Here is a 26,790-nt window from a genome sequence, read left to right as displayed (position 1 = left end):
ATCCCCCACAACCTCTCAACATGATGCTGAGCAGAGACCAGCTTGAAGGCAAAGGCTGGAAGGTGACCAGCCGGGGATAAATGGTAGGCTTCTGGAAGAGCCTAAAATGGAGTCAAGTATTGCTTGGCTGGTGAATTGCTCTGGGTTGGCCGGATGGACTACATGTTAACCTTTATTTCTCTATTCTAACCTAAGGACTTCCAGTTGAAAAATACACCCTACTGTTTTGAAAACACTGCCTTGGTGACACTGCAAATAATTGTAGAGGTGCATTAGATCCTGAAGTGTGTACAAGCCTCTGACTAGGAATCTACCTCCATTGGCGTACCTGGGAAGAGATCAGATGAAACAGGAGTGCTTGAGCCTCAAGCCTCAGTCTCAGAGGCTGCATCAGTGCTGTAAATAGACGTTTTAGTGCCCAAGGCAAGCAAGTATATTTGTGCTCCCTCCTAGACCCCTGCATGGGACTATTTATTTTTTTTTATTCCCTCTCCCATCCTGACCCCATCCCACCCTGCAATTCCCACTCCCACTTACATTGTTTGGAAAAAATTTTTATCCTACTCCTGCTATTATGGCAATGGATCCTTCAGGATCCCAGTCCCGCAAGTCTCTACCCCCTACCATTTTTTTTGTCCACCCTATTTTTTCATTTGCCCCCCCCCCCCCCACACACACACACTTTTGCACCATGGGGATGCCCCACTCACCCCACCCTGGTGACAGCCGTGGGCTCCAGCCTGCACTGAAGGAAGAGTGAGGCCCCTTAGGAGTCTTCATGATTGAAGTGATTCCTCCAGAGACTGCTGAAAAGCTGGGGCCTACTGCTGATCCTGTGGATACATGACACCAGGGTTTGGTTCTGGGCACGGTGTGGTTTTTGTGTTACTTTGAGCCCAATGACTATGCAAAACTACAAACCAAAGCTGAATGGGGAGATGCCAAGGCCAGAGCCCTCATCTCTCTGCTGTGACCATGCCCCTGGCTCTAGAATGCACTATGTATTTTATATATGCATATGTATTTCAGTATGTTGGGTGAAATTCTGGCCCCATTAAAAATCAATGGGAGTTTTGCCAGGGCCTTCACTGGCATCAGGATTTCATCTATTGTCTTAGTGAGCTCCCACTGGGACGGTGCACCACCACAGTGCCCCCAAGTGTGGGACAAGACCTTAGGAGCACAATAAAGCCCTTAACTATTCTGACTTAATTTCCCCATCTGTAAATGCATATAATATCTGCCTAAGAGAGGTGTAATGGTTAATGAGCCAATGTTTGTAAAGCACTATTTATTAATAGGAATAAATGGGAGAGCACTATCAAGACAATGGAAGAGAGGTGGCAATCCAAAGACACTGCTTCCTTTGCTATAAAATTTGACTGTTAAATTGTTGCAGAGGAGGAGAAGGCATACATTTATTTTGCTTACCCTATAAAAGTCTAGTAGGTGGCAGGTATCTAGTTTGCTGATGAACCAGACTTGGAAGTGGGTTTAGGGGAAGATGTCCCCTAAAGAACCTGAAGAACAGGTCTGGGGTCCAAATATTTAGTACAGCAAGAAGATAATCCTTCCTGCCCTCTACACTCAGCCCCCTTATGAGGGAGCATAGTAGGGTTCCAGCAATGGGCTGGGACCAGCTGTGGTGGGATAGGGGACTAACGGCAGACTTCACCGGGTGGAAAGGATTAAGGAAGGACTCATGACCTGTGCTATATGAGTTTTTGCTAATTAGTTCCCAGATGAGTGAAGTTAATAAGTTGCAGCCTAATTAAACCACACAACCCTTGCATTTTGTCTTTCTTCCCACATGTCTGGGACAATCACATAGATTTCTGACTAGGAGCCTGAAACAAAGTCCAATAAAGGGAGTTTCTATTGATTTCTCTCATCTTTAGATCAGGACCTAAATGTACAGATAAGATGTTGATTGCACTGATTCTAGGGCTCCAATCTGCTTGTAGCATTTTGTGGCTAAATATTTAGCGGAAAGATCTAGCTAATATCACAATGCTGAACTGTTTCCAATAACCTTCCCAGATGCTGACTGCCCCAACTGTCCCCTACACAGCTCCTAAAACCGCCAGCTTCTCTGCTCGATGACTTCTTCCATGCAATCGTGTCTTCAGTACGACTATTTGTGGTACCTTGCGATAACAGAAAAGGTAATATAAAGGCCACAAGGATACTAGACAGTGCATTATTCAGTCTTGCATTTAATTCAGTGTAGATCTAGATCTGTAATAAAAGGTGCTTATGTGCTGGTTGTAAAAATGAAGTTGAAATATAATATCTAGGGCTCGGAGGAGCAAAGTGAAGGAGACAGGCTGAGCAGGAATCAGGGTTTGAAGGCCACCCAATACAGTTATACTGCAAGCCCCTCAATCACTATTAGCAAAGATATACAGCACTATTGCCAGCTCTTGCAATCTTGTGGTGTCTTTCTTAGAGCCTTTGCTCCTGGAGGCATAGGATTATGTGAGAGCCTCCATTTTTCTTTTCTTTTTTTTTTTTAAGTAAGTTTCTGGCCCTCATGGTTGTGTAGGAAAAGCTTGGAAACATGAACCAAGTGCATCCTCAAAGCTCAGAAACCAAAAGGTAAAGAAAAAGAACCCAAAATGTTTTTTTAATCTCATGACTTTTAAAATTCATGATTTTTGAATGCTGGGGTTGGCAATACTGCAATGTGAGCATATTAATAGCTGGACATTTGTCACCTGCAGTATTGTCAACCATGGTATCTGCCATTCTAAATATAGGGATTCCCAGAAATACTGCAGTAGGAGAAGCACCTGAAACATGGCACACATTCTGGGCCCTTTCAGCATTCAGGAAATGAAAAGGGGTACATTTTAAATAGACCTGTCTATTTATTGTACAATAGTACAGTATGTGTCTTTTTCAACCAAAGAACTCTGCATCACGTAACACACTTTTAATATTCCATTGCAATGTACACAATCCTAAAGCACAGATCAGTTCAGTTAGAGAAGCTACATAAACAATTTATTGACACTCCTGGTTATGCTGTTCTTAAGCATTTTTACATACAGTAAGAACAGTGGCAGTGGTTCTGGTGCTGTTATATTTAATTACTTTAGCCTGTTTCAGTACAGCTAATAGCAAGCAGACATCTGAAGTAAAACAACGATAGCTTAGGGGACATTACATTTCATTTACAAATGCATAAAACAATAGACCAGATAATGGCATGCATGGAATACAAGCAAGGCTTAAAAATACATTATGAGGTTCAGTTTGATAATGTCTGCACTATACCACAGAATTCCCTATGCAGAAAAATTGGCTACACGATGGGAGTTGCTCCATATAACAGCACCTTCTGGCCTAACATTATGCTGTTTTATGTTGTATTTTGTACAAATCTACACTTGCCTTGTTACAATAATTTACAGGCTGAAAGCAACTCTGTAGCCATTGCCAAATGCCAGCACTCCTTTGTTTTAATTCATACTATTCTTTTTATTTTGCCCATCTTATCTGAACCCAGTATCATTAGTTCCATACATTTAATCATACAGACACATGGTTTTGTATTTAACGTCTCTACATTTTAAGCTACTGTGTAGTAGGTGTTTGTCTCCTTGACTTTTTACACACACTGGGAAGGGAGGTGGAGTTACCTTTTTTTACCAAAATGTCTGTGTATCAATGTCTTTTTTTGTGTTTGTGACAAAGGTTCTTCGGCATGACTGAGATATAGTTACAAAATTCACTGAGTTTCAGCTTAATCCATCGTTACAACTCTTAATAGAAGAGTTCCTTTGGGATTTGTAGTCCAGTGTCTACTACTTTACGTAGCACTGATCTACATGTTACTCATTTTTTGGTTCATTAGGAATCAGGTTATTCATTTCCATTACTTGTTCAGTGTAGGAACACATGCAGTATCTTGGGCATTTTATTTTAAAAGTCAAAGAGCTATGTTTGTTTAAGAAATGCAAGAAGTCCAAGGACACCATTTGCTATGATTGTCAAGCTAGTATCTTGAGCAGATCAAGTTAGGGTCTGTTCCTAAACACATGAAGTAACTTTTCACATTGACTTCAATGGGAGCAAGATTGGGCACTGATGACTTAATTTTTGAATCCTGCAACCCCCATTGACTGAAAATACAAGCTAATAAAACTACAGATTTCTTTGAGAGAGGATGGTACAATATTCTATTTCTTCTGTTCCGTTCCTTGTTGGGGGAAAAAAAAGAGTCAAACACCTGATCCTAAATTAAATGACACACAGCAGTACACTCTAAACTTTCAGTCAGATCCTAGCTGGTATAAAGTGGCATAGTTCCATTGATTTCAATGTAACCATGTCAGTTTACATCAGCTGAGGATCTGGTGTCTACGTTTATACTGTGACTTCTGAAAGTTTCATTTTTTATGGACTAAATAATGAAACAAACTGATTCGGATAATTAAAAATAAATTGGAGGTCCAAAAATTTGTCCAGAACTTAAATGTATTTTTTCCTTGTAAAATATTTTGGTAAAATTTTAGTATATATATTTCTATATATTTAGTATATATATTTCACCTGTGTTTCTCCTAGATATAGACAAGACCAAGAGTGGGACAAACAAACAACACTACTACTGCCTGGCTCAGACCAAAGAATGCCTGTCCTTAGTAGATTTCCAACCCATTTTGTAAATTGAAGAGAGTCAGGTGGCTTTGGATGAGCACTAGAACTTTTGGCTTGTCATCCAAACCATACTGAAACCTTTGGCAGTTCTTCCATAACTGGGTGACTAGTAGTTATATATCAGCTGAAACACTGAACATTTTCCTCACTGGAACACCCCACAAGCACAAGAAGCATATTAACAAAATCCACACTTTGCAGCATTCCTTCTTTTGCTATTCAGAATTTTAACTTCGTTAGTGAGTGACCAAAAAACCCCAAATCCAACCTTGGAGTATCAGTAACAGATTAAGGGATAAAGTTACATTATCCCCTATTATTAATATTAGGTGGTCTTCAGTAAAAATGCTTATACAAGTTCCTTCCACATTACTAAAATGAAGCTATACGTTGATGTTTATTTGTTTAAATAGCTTCCACCACCAAAGACAGAGAATTTTATATTGGATTTTAATTCTTGTGAAACATTACTTATAACACCAAACTGTTTTTATACACCTTTTCAACTACATTAATTATAACTCAGTATAGAACATCTCTGCTCATATGCATTGCCAGACATTTCTGCCAGTATCTGAAACTGACTAAGAATTATGGGTATTTTTAAATCCAGAGTTAACCTACAAATTCTGGACTTGCAAATTACACATAGAAGATTGTATTTCCACTTAGGCTGCTGAGACATTCACTCATTTTTTTGTGTATTGTATATGTAGGAGAGTAAATTTTCTTTAACAGTATGGAATAAAAATTAATAATTTTTATTTGTCTAGTTAGTAGCCTTGTAGTTTTTTTAAGTAGTGCTGGTACTAATCAAAAGATTACTGAAAAAAATCAAAGTTAAATATAGTGAACTGCACAAGATCTAAAATATAGGGTCTGTCCACAGCACATTATACTAATTGCAACACATAATAGATTAAAAACTGCAAATTCGAAGACTTCACTTAGAAATTTAAAGTTTCTGACATCATCTTCCACCACTCCATCAACTCTTCTTTCTCCTCTTCTTTTCTTTCAGACAATGACTCCAGCTCAAAATCAACCTAGGTCAGAGAAACAATCCAAAAGGTGACTTTTAAAACACATGCTTCAGGAAATGTAGGGCAGGGAAGGGAGGTCCATGTTTGGATTAATTAACTGAAAGGAATTATAGGACAACAAATTTATTGGGATCTGAGTGGATGTTCCCCCATTTTAGGTTTGGTTTTTCAAAAGACTCTAAAGGAGTTAGGTGCCCAACTTCCATTGAAATTCAATAACAGCTGAGTACCTAACTCCTTTAGCATGCAATGATATGAATTACCACTGTGGCTTTGTCCACCACTTATCAATACAGGGAGAAAAACACCAAGATCAGAATTCAGGCAGTTGTCTGCTGCATGGCAGAGCAACACATATGCTATCTTATGCCACCACAGAGTTCCTTCTCACATACAAACCATTTTAGGTATGTAATAGGGTGACTCACCCATTGAGGGCTGAAACTAGCCAATGCTGATTACAGAAGCAGACACCTGGGAGAGACTAGGTGATTTCCCTGAAAAGAGCAGCAGGAGGAAGTAATGAAGTCTTGAAAACTGTAGAGCCTGCAGTGAGTGTGACAGGCTTCTGTAGGGAAGACCTTGAGAGTGCTCAGGTGGCTCCCACTAGAGCCCCTGAGTCAGAGAATGGTTTGGGCCTAGAAGCCAGGCAAGAAGGCTGAATTTTATCCAAGTGAAGCATGAGGGTACTGGGCCCAGCTCCTACTAGACACCTTGACTGAGAGAAGGATGTGGGAGCCTGGAAGCCAAAGAAGGCAAAGCTCCTGCCAGGTACAGCCTAAAAGACTTTGAATTGGAGCTAGGTCTGGGATGAAGGATTGGGGTGTCTCTACCTACAGGAGACTGACCAGACTGAGATTGGGGCTGGAGGGGAATGTTTTAATTACCTATTAACTATGAGTTATTAAGGGGCCCTGAAGGGGGGAGACATTAGTAGCAGGATACCACTGGCCATGAGGGGGCACTCAGTAAATAGCAACCCTGCTACAATGTGCTGTTAGTATGTCCTAATAAATGTCATATTATGTTCACTCACTGCTGATTGTCTACCAGAAATAATTTTAAAGAGAGGTACTGATCTAAAATCTTCCCTGGTGCATCTTCCACAGCAAGAATGGGCAAACTATAGCCCCGTGCAGCTCCCATTGGCCAGCCGGGAATGGGGAACCGCAGCCAATGGGAGCTTCAGGGGAGGTACCCGCAGGCAAGGGCAGCACGCAGAGCCCTCTGCCCTCCCCTCCCCCAGGGGCCGCAGGGACATGGTGCCGGCCACTTCCAGGAGTGGGGAGGGCCGGAGCCTGCTCCCTGCACCCCACAGCTTGCCCTGAACCCCCTTGTACACCCCCTCCCACACCCCAATCCCTCCCCAGGCCTACATTTATGGCCCTGCATGCAATTTCCCCACCCAGATGTGGCCCTTGGGCCAAAAAGTTTGCCCATCCCTGTTCTATGGCGTTACATCCAGGTTGGGTTTGTCCCACGTTAGTTTTTAAGGGGGAAATTTACCTCTGTGCTGAGGGTCAAACCAAAACCCATACATTACTTAAGTCCCACTGAAGTCCTAGTTTTGGGTATATTTGGCACATAAGTGGTGTAAGTATTCTAGTGCTGGCCCTCTGCGCAGGGGTAAAGGAGATTTTCATCTTAACTAAATATTCAGTTGCCAAAAGACTATCTAAACAAAAATGCTAATGTCCATCCATGTGTGTGTAATTTTTACCCACCTATGTGGATAAAGACGAGACTAATAGCAAAAAGAAATGAGACACCTTCAAACACACTACTCTTGCTTGGTGGAAGCCAACAAGCATTAGAAAGAGTGCACAGGCTGACTAAATTTCCAGTCTGTTTTCTAAACTGATGAGGTTTGGGTCTATAAAGAGTTATGAATGAAGAGCAGCTAGGGTTTTTCTTTAGACTTATATTTTTATGAAATATGTGAATATACATAGAATATAAATAACAATGCTCCATTATTCTTCTTTCATAGGGGAAGAAAAACCAACCAATGAGGGAGAACTTACCGCAATGGCAGGGCTAAAGGGAACAGCCACTTTTTTAGTTATTGCTAGATAGCCTGGTGCTGAGGCTGTAAGTTTATAGTTTCCTGGTGTAAGCAATCTCCAGTAATCACCATCCTTGGCTGAAGAGAAAGAAAAACATTGAATCTGAAGAAATGAAACTCATTATCCTAGGCTAAAAAAGATGGGCTGTAAATGCCATTACAATATAATCCCAGAAATACCAGCCTGGATTTCAATATCCAGGCAATTATGCAATGATATAAAACCATTTTAATTTATTTATAAAAAGATGTTTTCCACAAATATTAGCCACCCTTCACTACTGATACAGCTCTTGTGCAAATAGATAATATGAGAACTGTCACCCTGTAATAAGGAATCTCTTTAGGGATATAGTATCTTTTTAATATATACAGTTTTCCCGGGTGTCTCCCATCAACATGTGAGTTAAGGAAATAAATCCCCATCCATCAAGATTCAAATACTCTAGAGATTATATAGCCCAGTGAGAGAAGCATCATTTTTTATCAAGATGACAATAAATGAAGGGGGGGGACCAGATTATTCTATGTAATCTTTCTTTACAGTGAATCAATGAAGGAAAAAATATAAAAGTCATAATCCTAAAGCCACACAGTAGAACTAACCCTCCACTCCATTACACCAGTTTTACACCAATGGGTGGATAAAGAGGCCCACTGGGCATTGTTTATAGTGTGGTATTTCTTCGGAGTTTACAAAAGTCCCTTTGTCAAGAATTCTTCATCCCTGCATACTACACAGAGTTTAGAAGAACCTTTGGAAGGTCACTCAGCAATGCCACTTGAAATCAGTGTCATTGCTTATGCCAGTATTTTCCTAAATGCTTGCTGCGCAATTCTGCAACTACACCAGCACTTCAAAAAAAAAAAAAAAACCACCACCACCAAACTTCTATGCCTAGAGGGGAATATTATATAATTGTTCACAAGTAAACTTGACAGGGTCAGTACAATCAGAGTTGGTGAAAGTCCAATTGAGAAAGCTTCAGGAGGCATCAAACTAAAGTGCCCCCATATTTTTTCTTTAAAGAGACAGATTCTGTGGAAAAAAATATGATCTATTTTATTAGCTGGCACTGTAGCAAGATTGTATGTTAAAACCTTCACAGAAGAGCAGAATTAAGGTTCACCATTCGCTTTTGAGATTTCCTGACTTTTGACCACCTTTCTAAACCTTTTGATATTGCATTGCCGCTATCTGTTTTACAAACATCCAGTGATCTGAGATGATGGGGTGATGGCTGTGTGCATTTATCTACTATAGAAGTGCAATATCCTACATCTTAATCTCCCAGCACTGCAGCAGAGAATAGGGAGTGGATACTGACCTTTCAAATGGAGGACATAATCCTTTTCTTCCCCCCACCCCCCTTCCTTCTCTCAATCCCTTTGCAGGTCACTTACTGTTCTTTACCTTTCACCCCTCCTTCCCTTTTTTATGTACAGTGGAAGGTACTGCTAAAGTTACTGTTGGCTCTTCTGGTTGGTGGCATGGCTGTCCACTGCCTGTAACGTGTGGGCACATCACAAAGGGAAATGCCAATCTGAGTGGGTGGCAATCCCAGGCCATACAATTCAGTGGAATAGTGGGATTCAGTGCCAGCATACAATAGTCCACAAAATATGGGAAATTTATTTAATTAGCACCTTACACCAAAAAATGCTGTTTAAAATGACAACGAATGTATAGGTAACCCTTCACACACGGTCAATGTGAAACTACTGCTAAGCCTATCTCTAGGGTAAGATTCAGCAAAAATGAAAAGGTACACTACTACTAAACAACATTTTTAGAACAGGAAATGAAAAAGTACACCATCTCACTGAAGCAGCAGGGAGCTAGGCAGAAAGCAATTACCCAAACTGGAATTTGGCAATGAGATTAGGGATTAACACTCCTAATCCTGCAAAAAGTACAATGGGATCTTTAATGATCACAAGGGATTTGGACCAGAGTTTTAGGTTTCATCCTTGAGATGGCACTTCCAAAAGTACATTGCTCAAGAACATAGTCTGCACAAACCCTGAGTCACTATGGAACTGTCACCGGTGTGTTTGCAGCTCAAACCGACGTATCCAAACTAGTTTTAATCTTGCTAGCTCATATCCCAGAGCAGTGAAGCCACAGCAGCTAGCTTGAGGATGTCAGCCTGAGCTGCAATCACACCCCGTGATTACATTCTAGACATATTCTCAAAGATAAAGGTGTCACCTACTTCATAATACTTCATATAGCATGTGGGATTAGGACTAAACGTATTGTCTCACTGTATCAGACCAGTGATTTATTTAGTCCAAACCAGTCTCCAACAGCAGCCACTATCATCTCCTTCAAAGAAAGGTGCAAGAAATTCTGCAAATGGCCGATATGAAACATCCTGCCCACAAGGGAAACTTCTTCCTAACCCCAGGTTGTCTCCCATCTAAGTACTGATGCAGCCTGACCACACTTAGCTAATAATATCAGATTAGATTTGAGAGGCTACGACTCCAGGTTGCGTGCTACAGAGGCATAGCAATACATTCTAGCACGCCTCCTTACTTAATCACCTAAGGTGTGACACCCACCTGATGTAATGTCATGGTTTATTCCCTCCACAGAAATGGTAGCATTTGCAATCGGGTTTCCCTGAAGATCTCTAACAAATCCTTTCACTCCCCGATGTATCTGAAAAAGCCAGAGATACATGGGAAATTACTTGTGCTTGTTTCTAAAGGAAAAGCCAGCTGTTTTAGTCAATGAAATATCTGAAACTGCATGTTATCCACCCCATACCTACATGATGAAAATAAGCAGCAAGGATAATTTCTAAACCTCACACTGGAATATTACAAAGTGATTGAGCCAACGGAGTTCAGCTGCTGATATGACTAATTTGTTTTTTTGCTCTGCAGCATTCATCACAAATGCAGCAAACCATGAAGGGAAGTATGCATTCCCTCAAATCCTGTTGTTACTTAGTATTCTCACACTCTATGAAAGGTGTTGGGAGACAGCCTGATGCACATCTTTCCCACAGGCTATTAAATTTTCTCAAATATAAGAATTTTGGGTCTGATCCTGCAAGGCATTCAGAACCTAAAATGGGGTGTGAGCAGCCTCAACTCCCAATGAAATCAGCTAATTTACATGAGACAGTCAGCCCCTTGGAGGACTGAGCCCACAAGATACAATCCTGCTCCGATTGTAGTTAATGGTAAAATTCACATTAACATCAGTGGAGTGGATCAGTGGAATCCTCATTTGGAGACTGTACCTCTGGTGCAATGTGGCCATTTTGTGTTGCAATACCATTGGACTGTGGCTCTAAAACCAGCATTACTAGCCAGTATAGAGCATTCAGCAGTGCAAGTGGGGATAGGGTATGCAACTGAGGCTTCTCTACACTCTGCTGATCTTCAGCTGTTGTTTAGGCACTATTAGCAGCTGATATCATTTAGACAAGAACATCCTTTAGACAGCTCAAATTTATGACAAAGGATTAGCCTGGCACATAGCACAGGAGAGCAACAAGGCCAAGTACCCTTTACTGGGTACTACTGCACCCTCCTCAGCCATAGCTGAGAATCTGGCCAGTCAGTATCATGTAGGAAAGTCCAGAAGGTGAGTAAAATCCTCTACCAGATGAGAGCAACTGAACTTCAGTGATCTAGCCCGCAGTTCTACAGAAGCGGGCAATTTAAGGTGTCACGGTATCTACAACTCTGAAAATTCCTTGTCAGACCATATTTTAATTAAAATTAACCCATGTGCAAAGCTGAAGCTTTTTTTCGACCGTTAACAGGGGGATCCTGTAGCAAAAGGGTGAAATTCTGTAGTGCAAATATACTGCCTTTTCATCCCACGTAAAACTAACAGGCAAAACTCAGTGATTTATTCATTGCAAATATTTGATCTGGCAAACTTTGGCTTTTTTTTCTTATATAAATTATTCAAGAATAAATGTGTCCCATTCTTCAACAGCTGTACTAACAGGCTATTTTTCTCATCATAATCACAGGCATATACTTGTTAACTATAGCATATCAAAAATCAGATCTAGATCCAGATGAGTTTGAATTTTTAGCAACCTATTAGTTCTGGATTTACCCCTATGGATGTGTGTGGAGTAATCATAACTACAGCATATAATCAGATTAACACCGTTGGCAGTTTCTGTTTAGTTGCATTACTCTAGAGAAAACTCTATTTTGACCATTTACCTGCTCAATATAATTGACAAGTGAGTTCTTGTTGTCCTCCCAGTAGTTCTTCAGAGTTTCCTCTGATGGGAATTTTTCACAGCTGAGCTCTACTGTGATTTCAAAGCAGTTGCTGCTGAGGTAATTGAAGTCCTGCATTCCTGCAATATCAGCAGAGAGATATGTTGACACTGTTTGCATTGCTCTGAGGTAAGATGTACTGACAGGGTCCAGTGTGGAAAGTGGAACTCCTGGCAAGGAGGGACTTATTAAATGCTATGGGGAATTAGGAGAAATCTGCATTAAACACAATGGGCCTGATTCTCCTCTCCCATTGGTGTAAATCTAGAGCAGTGGTTCTCAACCTCTGGCCCATGTGACATCCTCAGGGCCATACGGGTAGTATATATATTGTGTGTATGCAGCCCACGTAACAGAGAGCTGTGTACATGGCACACAATGGTAAATGGTTGAGAACCACTGATCTACAGTAATTCCACTGAAGTTACTGGAGTTTAAACCAGAATAAGAGAGAAGTGAATCAGGCCCAATATACTGTTCTCAGGGGAGAAAAAGGGAGTTCACTGAAAATGCTCATTTCACAGAAAATACAGAATTTCTTGACAGTCATGACTTCATGTAATGATTGTACCAAATCTGACCATGCATCTGGCCTGCATATTCCTATGGGACACTTAGTATGGAAAGCCCTTTTTTCTTTCATAGGAACTAAAAACAATTTCCAGGTGTGGTTCAATTATTTCCAGATGAAAAAAGAAACTGACCATTATGTGCACTGTAAACCTGTGAATGACAGCTAATGACAAAGCGAATAAAGTATCACATAAATACTTTGAAAGAGATATTTATCTGGTCAAAATTTTTCTTTTTAACAAAAAAAGTGTTTTTCGTCACAATTTTTAGGGTCTACCTTCTTCAATGATTTTCAGTGATTTTCTGCAAACAAACAACCCTCACCCCCAAAATGAAATGTTTTCATTTTCACTGAAATTTTCAACTGGGGTGGGAGAGTCAGGAAGGGAGGCCTGTAATTTCCAATCAGCTATTGCATTTATTTCTCTTGTTTTTTGGGGTTTTTTTCTTTCAAACTCAGCACCAGAGTAAAAGAAATGGGGAATAGACTTGAATGTGATAAATGAAAAACATTGTTAATGCAACTTTAATTAGGAGAATTTAAAAATGTACAGTAGTATTTTTGATTAGCTATGTATTTAAATGTTCATCTGCCTGACCTCAGTGAGTCATTAAATTCACTGGACCAGTTTCTGTGACACCCACTCCACTTCCTCTGCACCACTCACACTGCACAAAGAGGAGTGGAAGCCAGCCATGTTTCCCTGGATGAGGATTCACCCAGTGTGGGGGAGTTCGCAGTGAGCACAGGGTTTGTATAGCCAATTCCTATGCCTCCTCCTTGTGGTTTTCAGTGTAGGGACAGGAAGAAGCCTGGCTGAAGTACAGTATACTCTGGCAATCCCCAGGTGAATTATTGCCAAAGGGCAATTACAGTAGTCCCAAGGCTGATCTAAATTCCACTGTGACTGGGATCTCAAAACTGGCCTCAGAATCAGGGAACTGCAGTCAGCTTCCTGATGCCATCCTGCTCCTTCATGGTGGGCACAGTGGAGAATCTGGTCCCATACATGCAGTGTGACTGAATTCATGTTACATGTCAAACCATGACTTTCAAATTTCATGATTTGTTTGTATCCTACTTCTATAGCCTCTAGTAGCTAGGCAAAACCTTCATTTATTCCAAAGTCCAATTTGCCTTCCCATGATTACATTAGAGACCATTTGGACACAACAGAAAATATCTGCTGTAGAATTTCTCTGTTTTTATTTTATTCTTTAAAAAATAGGGGAGAGAGGTTGTTTGTTTTTTACCCGAAGCTCTCAGCTATGGCCCAGGTTCTGCAAAGAGATCTGAGCAAATAGACTCATATCATTCAAAACTCATTCGCATGTAGGAAGTTCCATTCTCTACCAGGCTGTGCTAATGGGTTCCACAGACTAACTGTGGTGTGTGAAAGCCTTTTCTTTCATAAAGTTTTGAATCTGCCACTTTTCAGCTGAAGTGTCCTCCTTAATTTGTACTGAGGTTGCACCTAAAGGCCGAAATAAAATTTGAGCTCATCATGTTATGTGCAATACAGATAGGAAGAGACAATCCCTGCCCCAGAAAGCTTACGAGAGAGAGAGAGAGAGAAAGTATCATCATCCCTATTTTACAGATAGGGAATTGACACATACAGACTAAATGACTTGCCCAAGGTCACACAGGATATCTGTGGCATAGCCAGGACCTGAACCGACGTCTCCTTGGTCCCAGCCAAGTGTCTTACCAAGGCACACCTCTTTCTAGTTACACTTTTAAACAAACTGCCCCTTAACCATTCCCTCCCATTGTCTCTTTCACCATAGCTGACTGATCGTTCCATCCTTCTCATCGCAAAGAGAAAAAAGTGAATAATAAAAGATCCTTGAGATGGTGCACATGTAACTGAAATTCTGGAGAGGAAATGGCCTCTCCTGTTCCAGGTGTCCTGTGTCACTCTAGCCACTACCTCTCACCCTCCTGGAAGAGAGGGGCTATTAAGAGGCTCTGTGTATGGGGGACAGACTTTACCTTTTACTATAATGTAGTAGTCACATTGTACATTAATGGCAGGAGGTAAGTTGTACTGACAATGTCCAGTGTGGAAAGTAGAACTCCCAGCAAGGAGGGACTTATGTCATTACTGGGAATGGCGATTTGATGCTTTGCAAACTTCAGACTATCCCCTACAACTTTGATTCACGTCCCTCATTGCTGGTTTAAAGTCAAGATTTTCTAGGGAACCAAGTGAGTTGAATGTCCCTTTGTTCTTTTATTCCAATCCCTTGTAGTTAAGGGAGTTACACAGGATTTACATTGGAATAAATGAGTTTAGAATCTGGACAAAACAAATTTTCTTCCATTTTAAAATAAATATTATGTTAGGGGCCAAATCCTCAGAGCTGCTGAGCATCTGCAACTCCCACATACCTTTGTGTTAGTAGCTAATATATGAACTAGCACAACCCTTTATTCAGACGTCTGGGCAGTACATGGTGACAAAGTACATCGGCGCACTTGTTCTTAGGGTGGTACAAACTGAAGTTTTGGGGGTGATACGCAGAGCATGAGCATCCTACATGACTCATGGTAAAACCCAAAAGAAAATGTGCTCAGCTTTGATTCGGCAGTAGGCAACATGAAATGTGATTTAGGTCAGCAATGAACTGACAAAGTGTCAGGCACGACTACAGCATAAAAAGACACTTAACTTGATTTGTAATTAGCCTATTGTTTAAGCTGCTTTGAGATGCTATTTTTATGCTGATACAAGAATCTGATCAGACTCAGTTGATCAAGGGCCCTTGCACGGCTACTTGGAGTACTGTATTGTACATATTACAGAGTTAAACTGTAATGAGTGAATAACTGCCATAGGAGACTTATGCTTGGGGATGATTTGCTATTATTTCTTGGTCTTGCCTATATTATACAGTAACTCCACACAGTTAACATTGTTTCGTTGTTACATCACTGATGAATTAGGGAACATGCTCGTTTAAAGTTGTGCAATGCTCACTTATAACATTGTCTGGCAGCCGCCTGCTTTGTCCACTGCTTGCAGAAAGAGGCACCCGTTGGAGCTAGCGGTGGGGGCTTGGAACCAGGGTGGATCGGCAGCCCCCCTCCCCCCCATCAGCTCCCTTAAGTTCCCTGTGCGGCAGCCATCCAGCAGGCTATCAATTGCCTGGCAGTTCAGCAGTCCCTCCTCCCCATGCCGAGGGCTACTCCTCCCCTCTGCCTTGGAGCTACTCTCAGGAGCCTCCTGCTTGCTGGGCAGGGGGCGCAGTAGAGGAGTGCTACTGTCAGAGTGACCCTCTACCCAGCACTCCTGCCCCCCACCTCCACAGAGCATTGAGTGGCTGGGGGGAGAAGAGGAGACACAACAGGGCTCAGGATGGAGGGAGCCCAGCTGCTGTCTCAATTCACTGATTGCCTTTTTAAGTCTCTGTACTTAGAGTAGGGTCAGCCTACTTAAAGGGGCAATGCGCATCTCTTTCTCTCACACACAGTGTGTCTCTGTATTTCTCTGCCATGCTGTCTCCCCACCCTCTATTCGTGCTGCCTTGTAGAGCGTGTGGCTACATTAACAACAATGTGTTGACCCTTGAGGGCTCAGCCGAGTGCTAGTTCATCATTTAGCTGTAAGACATTCCCTGGGAAATATCCCACCCTGACTCTACCACCTCAACTAAGTTTCACAATCATTACTGCTGTGTACAGTATTGTTTGTTTAAATAAAAATATATACTCTTGTCTGAAGAAAAAAATTTCCCTGGAACCTACCCCCATTTACATTAATTCTTATGGGGAAATTGGATTCACTTAACATTGTTTCGCTTAAAGTAGTATTTTTCCAGAACATAGCTAGGTTAAGCGATGAGTTACTGTATATAGATATTACACACAAAAACTACTTTAACAGAACATTAAAATAACAGAGTCAAGCACTCAAAAATTTTGGAAATGCCAGAATTAAGGTTCCCTCTGTAAGCTTAATTCAGCCCCCTTATGTGTATGTATTATGATACGGTCTTTAATTGCAAGATCACACATTATTTTTCCACAGGACCATTCCTCATTCAATAGCCTGGAAATGAATCAGGATTATGCAATGAAGGAGATGTGTGAGGTACCCCAGCTTCCTCCTAACTAGCCCTCTATTTTCATCCTTCATCCAATCTCAGTCTCCCCCATATACTGGCCTCCAGTCGTCATCCCCATTTCCTTCCCTGGCTCCCAGTTCCAGTCTCCTTGCCCAGTCCGTCCTACTCTTCCACCTGGATCCCAGTTCCATGCCCAGGCTCCTTGCCCAGGCAGCCCCATCTCTCCCTTGCTTCTAGTTCCCAGTTCTAATATTCTTGACCAGCAAGTCAGTCTTCCACAACCCCAACTCCATGTAAATTTCCTTCCCTCCCTCCGTACACACCCCACCAGTCTCCCCACACCCCTGGCAGCCCCTCCCAATCTATTTTGCCACCTCTGAAAATCAACCTGTTGTCCTCTCCACATTCAAATCAGGCAGCTTCCTCTTCTATGTTTCCTGAACCCAGTAGTGGGGACCTGGGTATGACAGACGTGTTTTCTACTCTAAGTTCGGGTGCCTGGACCCCGCCCAGCTCACAGCATCCCAGAGCTGCAATTGCAAAGTCTGTTTAGTCCTGAGCTCCAGCATGTCTAATGTGGAAGGAAACATTTGGAAACTGCAGGTGGGCTTCTCTGGAGCTGCAGACCCTGGAATTGCCAGGGAGCAGGGCAGGCACTCTGGCACAAAACTAGGCAGGTTTCCAGAGGAACTTAATCATCTCTGCCAAACATTTCAATTAATTGGCAAATTCTGACCAAAGAAGTTTCATTTGAATTATTCCAACCAGCTCAAGCTTCCATTGACTTAAAGGGAGTTTTGTCTGAGCAAAGAACGGAGTTAAAACTGAAGTCCAGTTCATGCCCCTGCAGCCTACAAGTGGAAGTATTTCCTTTCCCTACATAGTAAAGGGGTTCAATGACCTCTACCACATTGTACTGCCACCTCCACTAGACTCTGCAGAGAGCTCTGCATAAGTCTGGGGATCCACTGATAGGGAAGAGGCAAGAAGTGAGAAAGGGATGCAGGAATCTAAGGCCCTGATTGGGCTCTGTAGCAATGCAATGACTCACTGGTGTGGCATCTCTTGCTAGTCATCCTGGGAATTCACTCTCCAGCCTAAGGAGTGCCCTCTGCAGGCCAGTGTCTCACTTGCCACTGGCCCCCATGTCCCTCCTGGACCCCAGTGCCCCTCTCCCTCAGGGTTCTGCCCCCAGCAGTAACCCACAATCTTGGAACCCCCAACCCTCTATCCCCTCCTTGCCTCAGTGGCTACTGCCAGTCACCATCTAGCCCCTGCTCACTGGGGCAGACTGCAATCTGTAAACCACTCATCAGCAACAAGGGGGTTGGACCCACTGCCTCTTCCCAGGCTACCCCTTTGTAGCCCCAGTACCTTTCCTGGCCTTTAACAAGGCCTGCAGCCTGGGGGGTTTTCCAGGCTGGAGCTCCCCAGAACCTCTGGCCTTCCCCCAGTCCTGTTCCACTCTAGGTACCCTTTTCTCCCAGGCAACCAGTCCTTCTCTCTCAAAAGCTAGAGAGAGTCTCTACCTGAGCCCCTGCCTCACAGCCCTTTTATAGGGCCAGCTATGGCCTGATTGGGGCGTGGCCCCAGCTGTGGCTGCTTCCCCAATCAGCCTAGCCTTTTCTCTCAGCCCCTTTCAGGGTTGGAGTGGGGTGACTGTTCTGCTACAGACTCCCAGTGAAACTGATGGCAAAACTTCCATTGTCTACAGTGGTGTAGAATCAGGCCCTAAACACCTCCTAGAAGGCACTCTGCACCTTTCACGATTGGGCCACAGTGAATAGCAGTCAGCAGTCTGCCATTCATTACCAGGTATCTTTCTTTTTTCTCCTAGATTGTCGGTAATGATAAATTACTCCATACTCCCACAAGTAATAGTGTAACTGTGTTTAGTTGGCATTTTTTTACTGTGCATGTGTAAAATCAATATTTCACTTCTTTATACATCCATTATTTTTTTTTACATTTATTCTCTGAATAATTTGTTAAAAACCTGAAGATAAAACAGTTTTCAGACCTTTTTGTGAAAAAAGACAAATAATTTTTAATTGTTCTCTAACTGTAGAAAATGGCTTAATTGCAGTTGTCTGAGAACTGAATTGCTTAAACATTCTGAGTCTGCTGGGTGTGTAGGGTGAAAGATAACAAATATTTTAACAGGCATCCTGGTCAGCTTCCCTTTTCACTTTGTGTACGTTCTGAGCTGAGCACATAAGGAGTTCCATGCTTACCTCCCATTTGCTTCATGGGAGTTTTGTGGCTACAGTAGTTAAGAAAATATTCTCTAAAGATCCATCTGAGATTCAGCCTGTTACACCCGCAAACGCTGAAGAGCTTTGCAATTTTGTTCTATTCATTTGTCACTGAATATCTGATTTTAAAGTAACCACAATTACTGACCATCCTCAAAAGCAACTGAATCTGTACTGTACCATGAAGTGACACTGACCTCCAGGAACACTGTACCAAGCACCACCGTTGGTTGTTCCATCTACAAAACTACTGTCGTCATCATTCTTACGACATGGTGGCCTGTTTGGATCAGACATGGCTGGGTTAAAAGATGAATAGCCCCGAGCTAAGCTTTGAAAAATTGCATCATCAGGGCAGGAGCTGTATTCATGAGTGCTACCTGGAATAGAAAGTCAGAGACACTGATCAGCAGGTTAGTCATACAGATTAGGACTACTGGATTATGAACTCATTGAGACATGGACTGTGTCTTCTACTTTTCTGTAAAGTACCGAGTGCACATATAGCAGAATAAAATTAATATTTAATAATAATTCCATTACTTTAATATGTTAATATGATCTGTATTTCTATTATTCAAAATATTAATATCAATAATAATATTCATTATTGATTACCAGTATTAATATTATTGTTATTGTTGTTATTAATTTTACAGTACCAAGGTGTGCTAGGCATTTTCCAGACCAAAGAAACAAAAAAAGTCTCTCCCTCAAGAGTGTACAATCTAATGTTAAATGATATGATGAGTGAGAGTAACGAACAGTAGGGAGAAAATGGGTTGAAGAAGGACAAGGGTTACAAACAAAATCAGGTGGTTATTCATTTTAAACCTGTGTGCATGTTAGTGGCTGAAGTAATAAAACAATAATAATACTATTTGCAAACTGACAAAATGATTCTGCTGCAGGGTGAACCATTTTACAACAGACTACAACTTGCCGAGCCGTGCTCATGAAGGAGAAACTGCAATACAGTTATTTTCACTAACATACACGTCACTTCCATGACTCTATTTATTAAAGTACCAAGAGTTAAATCCTGACATCATAAAGAACTCTTTCAACAAGTATGTCACTAATGTCTTAGTTTGCAAGCCACAAATAAACAGCCTCTGCTTACATGTCAGCTATTGTACATATAACTACTGGTTCGTTGTCATGTGGTAATTACCAAATATGAGGAATATACTTCAGAGAGATGATGAGGATGATATGGAGAGTTAAACATCGTGGACAGAAAGGGTGAAATCCTGGCTCCACAATAGCTAATGGTAAAAGTCCCATTGACTTCAGTAGAGGCAGGATATCACCCAAGCTCTTTTGCTATTATACCAGCTATACCACTTTGCTTGGGAAGTTCCTAGACTCACAACTCAATATTTAATTACCATTTCTTCGCTGACAGGTGTCCAAAGCCTCAAAACCCATTCCCCTCTTCCTGATTAGGAAAATCTGGTGTATGACTAAAAAGGATATAATGTAGGGTATTGGTCCCCAAACTGTGGGGCACGTCTCCTAGGAACATTTGGGGAGGCACACTGGGTGGCAGGGGGTGGCGAGGGAGTGCCATGTTTCCAGCCCTGCTCCGCTCCCAGACCAGCTTCGCCCCCACCCTTTCTCCTTCCCTAATCCCGTTCACGCCCTAGTCCTGCTCTACCTCCAGACCCATCTCTGCCTTCATTCCCTCTCCGCCCCCAGCCCAGCTCCAACTGACCCCAGCCCTCATTCGCTCTCCCCAAACCACCTCTGCCCCCAGTCCCAGCTCCACTCCACCCCGCTGCTCAGCTCCCAGCCCAGCTCTGCCCTCATTCCCTCTCTGTCCCCAGACCAGCTCCCCCTCTAAATCCAGCTGCTCCCCCATCACCATTTCTGCCCCCAGCTCCATTTTCAGCCTACGCAAATGGATAAAATTTTCTGAACCTGATTCTCCCCTGTGTTACACCAATTATATGCCAAGTAACCCACTGAAATCAGGCCCTTCTAACTGTAGGAAATGTATCTTCAAAAACCAGAGTGAAAGATTACATATTAACTATCTTTAAACCAATACATGTAACTAATTAATGAATAATATATTTAAATAGCTCATTACTATACAGTTGCATGGTATTTCCACTCCACTCCTAGCTGATTAGGCCTCAGCTGAAATATTGTACCTCTTTCTGGGCACCACATTTTAGGAAAGATGTGGACAAATTGGGGAAAGGTCAGAGAAGAGAAACAAAAATGATTAAAGATCTAGAAAACATGACCTATGAGGAAATATTGAAAAAATTGTTTTTGTTTAGTTTAGAGAAGAGAAGACTGAGGGGGCTCATAATAGTTTAAGTACTCAAAAGGTTGTTATAAGGAGGAAGGTGAAAAAAATGTTCTTGTTAACCTCTGATGATAGGACAAGAGTCAATGGGCTTAAATTGCAGCAAGGGAGGTTTAGGTTGGACATTAGGAAAAACTTCCAGTTAAGCACTGGAACAAATTGCCTACGGAGGCTGTGGAATCTCTGTCACTGGGGGGTTTAAGAGCAGGTTAGACAAACATCTGTCAGGAATGTTCTAGATAATACTTAGTCCTGCCATGAGTGCAGATGACCTATTGAGATCCCTTCCAGTCCTATACTTCTATGATTTAGAAAGTGAATCTTAGTTAGCAGCCGTGGAAGGATAGCATGTCTACATCCTAGTTGCATCTTTGGATGTATGAGGCTAATGTATAATACACACCACTGCGAGTTTCATCATATGGATAGTTTGCAACAAGGTCTCCTCCATGAAGGTTGGCTGAGAGGACAAAGGGAATATCCATAATCCAGTGGATGATACTTTTAGTTTCAGGAGCAAGCTATAAGAAAACAGATATTTTCAGCAATTAACTTTGATAGTCCATGTAGTAACATATCCAGCAGTCTAATGCCTTTTTAAATACAGATTACAGGCTTGCTTCTGATCACACTGATGGCCCAATCCATCTAAGTCAATGGGAATCTTTCCATTGGCGTCAAGGCAGCTGATTGACATTAGGCCCTTGCACAGATGTCAATCTGGAGTAGCTCCATTGACTTTGGTGGATTCACATCAAAGGAAAAGGTGTAACTTAGATCAGAATCAGACCCTATATTTATTGCATCTCAGTCTTTGATTTTACCCTGCTACACATAGCACAGGAAATATTGCAAATATTGTGGTAATTTTGAAAACTATGAAAAAACAAATGTTGATTTCAAGGATGTCCACTGTGCATTCTACGCTGTATGTTAACTACAATGGATAGATAGTAAAATTAAACCTGTGCTGAGCTGGTAGTCACTTTTCATCAACAGGTTGTCAAAATCTGTAATCAAAAGCTGGCTTTTAGGGCCATAGCCCCTTAAAAGTGTATGCCAGTGCACCAGTAGGGGTTCCTGAAGCATTCTGCATGTGAAGATCAGAAGTAGGCAGAACCCCTCCAAACATGTTATTTAAGAATATGGGTACATAAACAAGAACTGAGTTTCCAGCAGGTAAGATCAATGTATAAGTGAATTCTGGCAGTGTTCCACAGATGGCAATACCAGGATGTCTTATCGACAAGGGAAATGTAGGAGACAAAGAAGTCAAGGATGACTCCATGATCTCTGGTCTTAAAAAATGAAGGTTGGAGTAAAGGAGAGTGAATGTGAACTAACAGAATGGACCAAAGAAGACTTGCTACACAAAAGGAGGAATCCAGTTTATGAAACATTCAATAGAAGGAAATTAATGGTGCACTAGGAGCTGACAGATTTAAGACCAGAAAATGGATTATTTTGTTACTTAAACTAATCTAAGTCCGGAACATTGTCTTATTTATTTAAAAACATAGGCTTCTTGATGTAAGAGCCAGCAAGAGAGCTCTCTTTGGAAAAGGATGAAACACACTCCAATGATTTGGTGAAAGTACAGGACATTATTTACCTTAGGATTCTGGTCCACAGCTTTCCTCATGTTTTTCAGTAGGTGATTGTTTGGGCCACCTTCTCTCTCATTAACGTAAACTATTCTATCCAGGTCAGGAAAATTACGGTTCAGGTCTATTCCTTGAGCATTACTTCGACCAACAAACCAGTCTTTGAGTTCACCAGGCTAAAAGGGAAAAGAGAGAAGACAGGGAAAACAAAAGTAATTCAGGCCATCTGTACAGACAAACACATCTGTATTAATATTATTATTAATTATGTGTATTACTGTAGCACACAGGGGCCCGTCCTAGAACAGAACCACAATGAACTAGGCACTGTACAGACACAGAACAAAAAGATCCTGCCCCAAAGGGATTACAATCTAATTATTAGAAAGAGACAATAGATGGATAAAGACAGGGGAGTACAAGTAAACGATACAATATAGGTGACAGGCAGTGGTCTTTGCACAACAGCAGCCTAACCATTGTCATGGTTTTTGTAGACATCATAGCAAAGGAGAGTTTTGATGAAGGAGTTCAAGGCAGAGAATGAGGCAGTTTTGCAGATGTTTAAGGGGACCACCTTCCAGACATGAGGGGCAGCATGGAAGAAGGCATGAAGGTGCTTGTGATGGTGGAGGTCAGCATCATCGGCAAATCAGAAAGCTGCAACAGGTTGATAGTGAAAGAGAGATGATAGATAGGGTGGGATTGACTATGAAGTGCTTGGAAAGTGAATACTAGCAACTTATATTTGATGTGACAGGGAAGGGAGAGGCCAGTGGAGAGATTCAAAAAGAGAGGTGACATGGGCTAGGAAAATGATCCCAAGGAGCAGCATTCTGAATGGATATGAGCATGGCAAGATTCCATTTACCAAGGTCAGGGAGTAGGATGTTGCAGTAACTGAGACACAAAATGATGACAGCTTGAATGAGAGTTTTATCTGTATGATGGACAGGGAAGGCTGTAATTTTGAGATGTTATGCAGAAAGAATCAGCACAAACCTAAAATAAATTTGCACCCTGGACCAAAGCCTTCAGTCATCACTTACTAAGGCAAAACTCCCACTGAAGTCAACAGTGTTTTATGTGAGTTTGCACTGTGTGAGGACTTCAGGATTTGGCCCTAGAGTTGGATTATTGCAGATCAGTGAGTGTTAGTAGCTTAATGCTGAGGTTAAAGGCAAATTCTCTTAGGAAGGGCAGCCTTACATGGCAAAAAGTTCAAATTTCTATTATCCTGCTTCAGGTCACATTATTTCTAAAAGATCAAATACTAAAGTTCTTATGCAGACAAACTCCTATGAAAGTCAATGTTCCTCATCCAGAGAAGAGTTGCGGCTGTTCAGAATTTCTCAGGAATCAGGAACAATGTGAGTTTTGCATTAGCAGGAACTTCCAGATTTGGCTATGATGCTTTCAATTTCCATTAAAAAAACATATCTGTTCCCTGAAGCTGACCAGTGACAGCGTGTACATAACTACTTTCTGATGATTATTTGTATTCTCGCTCATTATGACTTTAGCTAATGGAAAATTCATGGCAAAGATATCATTTTGGTTTAATTTGTGGGGTGTATCAAACTTGCCATAAAGCTCTGTGTACAGTAGCACTATACAAATAAAATTCAAGTAACACTAAAACAATACATGTAAAGCATTGTTGGGAGTTTCTTCCTGAAGGCAGAAAAGGGGTTCTTTCCCATTTTAAACCAGAGTTTTACAAAAAGTGATTTAACATGAGTAGGACATACTGACCAGCTGGTAATTTATGGGAAATATACCTTCCCCTTTACTGCCACTAGAGGGAGCACTAATACTGAACATTTTGGGGAAACAGTGATGGTAACCGATTCAAACACAAGTGTTTCATTTCCATGAGTTTAACAATATTTTTAAGAAACTGAATCTTGCTTATTTAATAATATATACAGCTTTCATGTGGGAAGTTTCAAAATTACTTTAGCAGTAATCTTTACAATTTAATGTACTCAAAGTCTAATGAAAATATATGGTGTTAGCGAACTGAACTATAGCTATTTGATATTATTTTATATTATAAATCATAAAAACGATCACATCTTTATTAAAGGTGCAATTATAGTTCTCAGTAGTGACCATACACTAAAACCCCAATCCTGCAAACACTTCTGCAGATATTTAACTTTAAGCATGTCAGTAGTCCCATTCATTTCAACGGGTATATTCATTGGAGTAAAATTACGAGTGTGCGTAAGTGTAGAACTGGTGGATGAAACATCCATGAGTAATCCATTAATACAATTTTAGATCTGCATGAACAGATCACAATTTTCTTGACTGTATTCATTATCCTAAATTATCCTAAATTTGCTGAATACGTCTTGGTCAGTAGTTGTTTTTTTAGAAGAAGCTTGTTCAGAGTCTCTGATATTTTAAATTAAAGCAGTTTTATGAGACATATAGGTCACATGGTATGTTTCTGTTCCCTGACTGGATGGATGTAATTCTTAGAATCAGGTTTCCAGTGAGAATACTCTTAATTATTACTTAAACTTACCCTTCCACCAATATTTTGCAATATTCCATTAAAATTTGCTGTTTGGGGGGAAAACATTCTGGTCAGTAAACTTATATGTAGAATATTTATGAAATGTGACAACAGAAAGATCATGAATACAGTGAATTAGTTTAACTAAAATGAATATTTGGAGACAATTTTTTGCAGTATTTGCCTAGCTCTATCATATAGCTTATTAAAGAGGACAATTACAATGTATTGTACTATTAAAAATAGTGTGTAAGGTGGACTCGTCAACAGTCATTGCAGTGAAAATTCATATATTTCTGAGCTTGTTCTATTAGTGGTGTTTTTCACTGAGTCTAAGGTAGATACAGATCGTGATTACAATCCTTGTATACCTTGGCTTACAAACCTGGGATGCTGCCTTCTCAAACCCATCTGGATTAAAGGATGGCATGATGTGGATGCGTGTGCTGTGGATCAAGTTGATAATTGTCTCATTTCCCTTCTGGTATTCATTACATAGGTACTGAGCTAAGAAAATGAGCAGCTCCCTTCCAACGGCTTCATTCCCGTGCATATTCCCAATATATTTAAATTCAGGCTCCCCTGCAACACAAAGAAGAAACATCCCTTAGACAGATGCAAAGAATATTCACCAAAGCCCATGCCTCATGGACAAAGTGTGGATAAGGTCACATAGCATATTACACCTGTTTCTAACACTATTATTATAAAGAAAAGGAGGACTTGTGGCACCTTAGAGACTAACAAATTTATCTGAGCATAAGCTTTCGTGAGCTACAGCTTACTTCATTGGATGCATCTGATGTAGCCAAGCTGTAGCTCACGAAAGCTCATGCTCAAATAAATTGATTAGTCTCTTAAGGTGCCACAAGTACTCCTTTTCTTTTTGCGAATACAGACTAACACGGCTGCTACTCTGAAAACTATTATTGTAGCTCTGTGTCCCCACCCTTAGTCCCTGAAGATCTAAGGGAGAGAGATTGAAAATGTCCTTCAGGATAGTGAATTTAGATTTTTAAAACAATCCAGCTAATTAAATAAATAGTAATCTTTATTCAGGAGTTTGTCTAAGAGTCGAGAAAAGACACCAAATTCTGACCCAGTATATCGGTGTAAATGCACCATTAATATTAATGGTATGACGCTGCATTTACATTGTGTAACTGGTATAATCCAAATGTAGCCCATACATTTACGGTTTATAAAGAATAAATTCACTTTTCAAGAAAGGAAAAGTGTTGCTAAATTAATCTTTTAATTGTTAATGTCATTTCAGGGCTAGGTTAAAACACCCCCTACTTGCAAATATTTAAACTGGAATGATATTTTTTATAACTCTCCCAATGAATAGCAACTGCTCCTGGAGGTCTGAAAGTCCTGTTTAACAACTGTCTGAGACATTCA

The 26,790-nt window shown here is 41.1% G+C and overlaps 1 protein-coding gene across 1 annotated transcript in view; it reads right to left on the bottom strand.

Annotated features, from left to right (window-relative positions):
• Positions 1-2,920: 2,920 nt before the first annotated feature.
• Positions 2,921-26,790, bottom strand: part of CPE (carboxypeptidase E) — a 96,732-nt gene continuing 72,862 nt past the window's right edge. The window contains exons 2-9 of the mRNA XM_084626727.1: positions 25,772-25,968; positions 22,868-23,035; positions 21,659-21,776; positions 19,133-19,315; positions 11,977-12,116; positions 10,342-10,441; positions 7,733-7,851; positions 2,921-5,711 (exon numbers count right to left, since the gene is read on the bottom strand). Of these exons, the coding sequence (XP_084482853.1) occupies positions 5,613-5,711; positions 7,733-7,851; positions 10,342-10,441; positions 11,977-12,116; positions 19,133-19,315; positions 21,659-21,776; positions 22,868-23,035; positions 25,772-25,968 (1,124 nt within the window). The 3' untranslated portion in view covers positions 2,921-5,612. The remainder of the gene's footprint in view (positions 5,712-7,732; positions 7,852-10,341; positions 10,442-11,976; positions 12,117-19,132; positions 19,316-21,658; positions 21,777-22,867; positions 23,036-25,771; positions 25,969-26,790) is intronic.

Source organism: Lepidochelys olivacea (assembly GCF_965140295.1).
Source record: "Lepidochelys olivacea isolate rLepOli2 genome assembly, chromosome: 4".
In the NCBI taxonomy this organism is placed as follows: domain Eukaryota; kingdom Metazoa; phylum Chordata; order Testudines; family Cheloniidae; genus Lepidochelys; species Lepidochelys olivacea.
The sequence above is the reverse complement of the archived record's forward strand: the minus strand, read 5'-3'. Positions and strand labels throughout refer to the sequence as shown.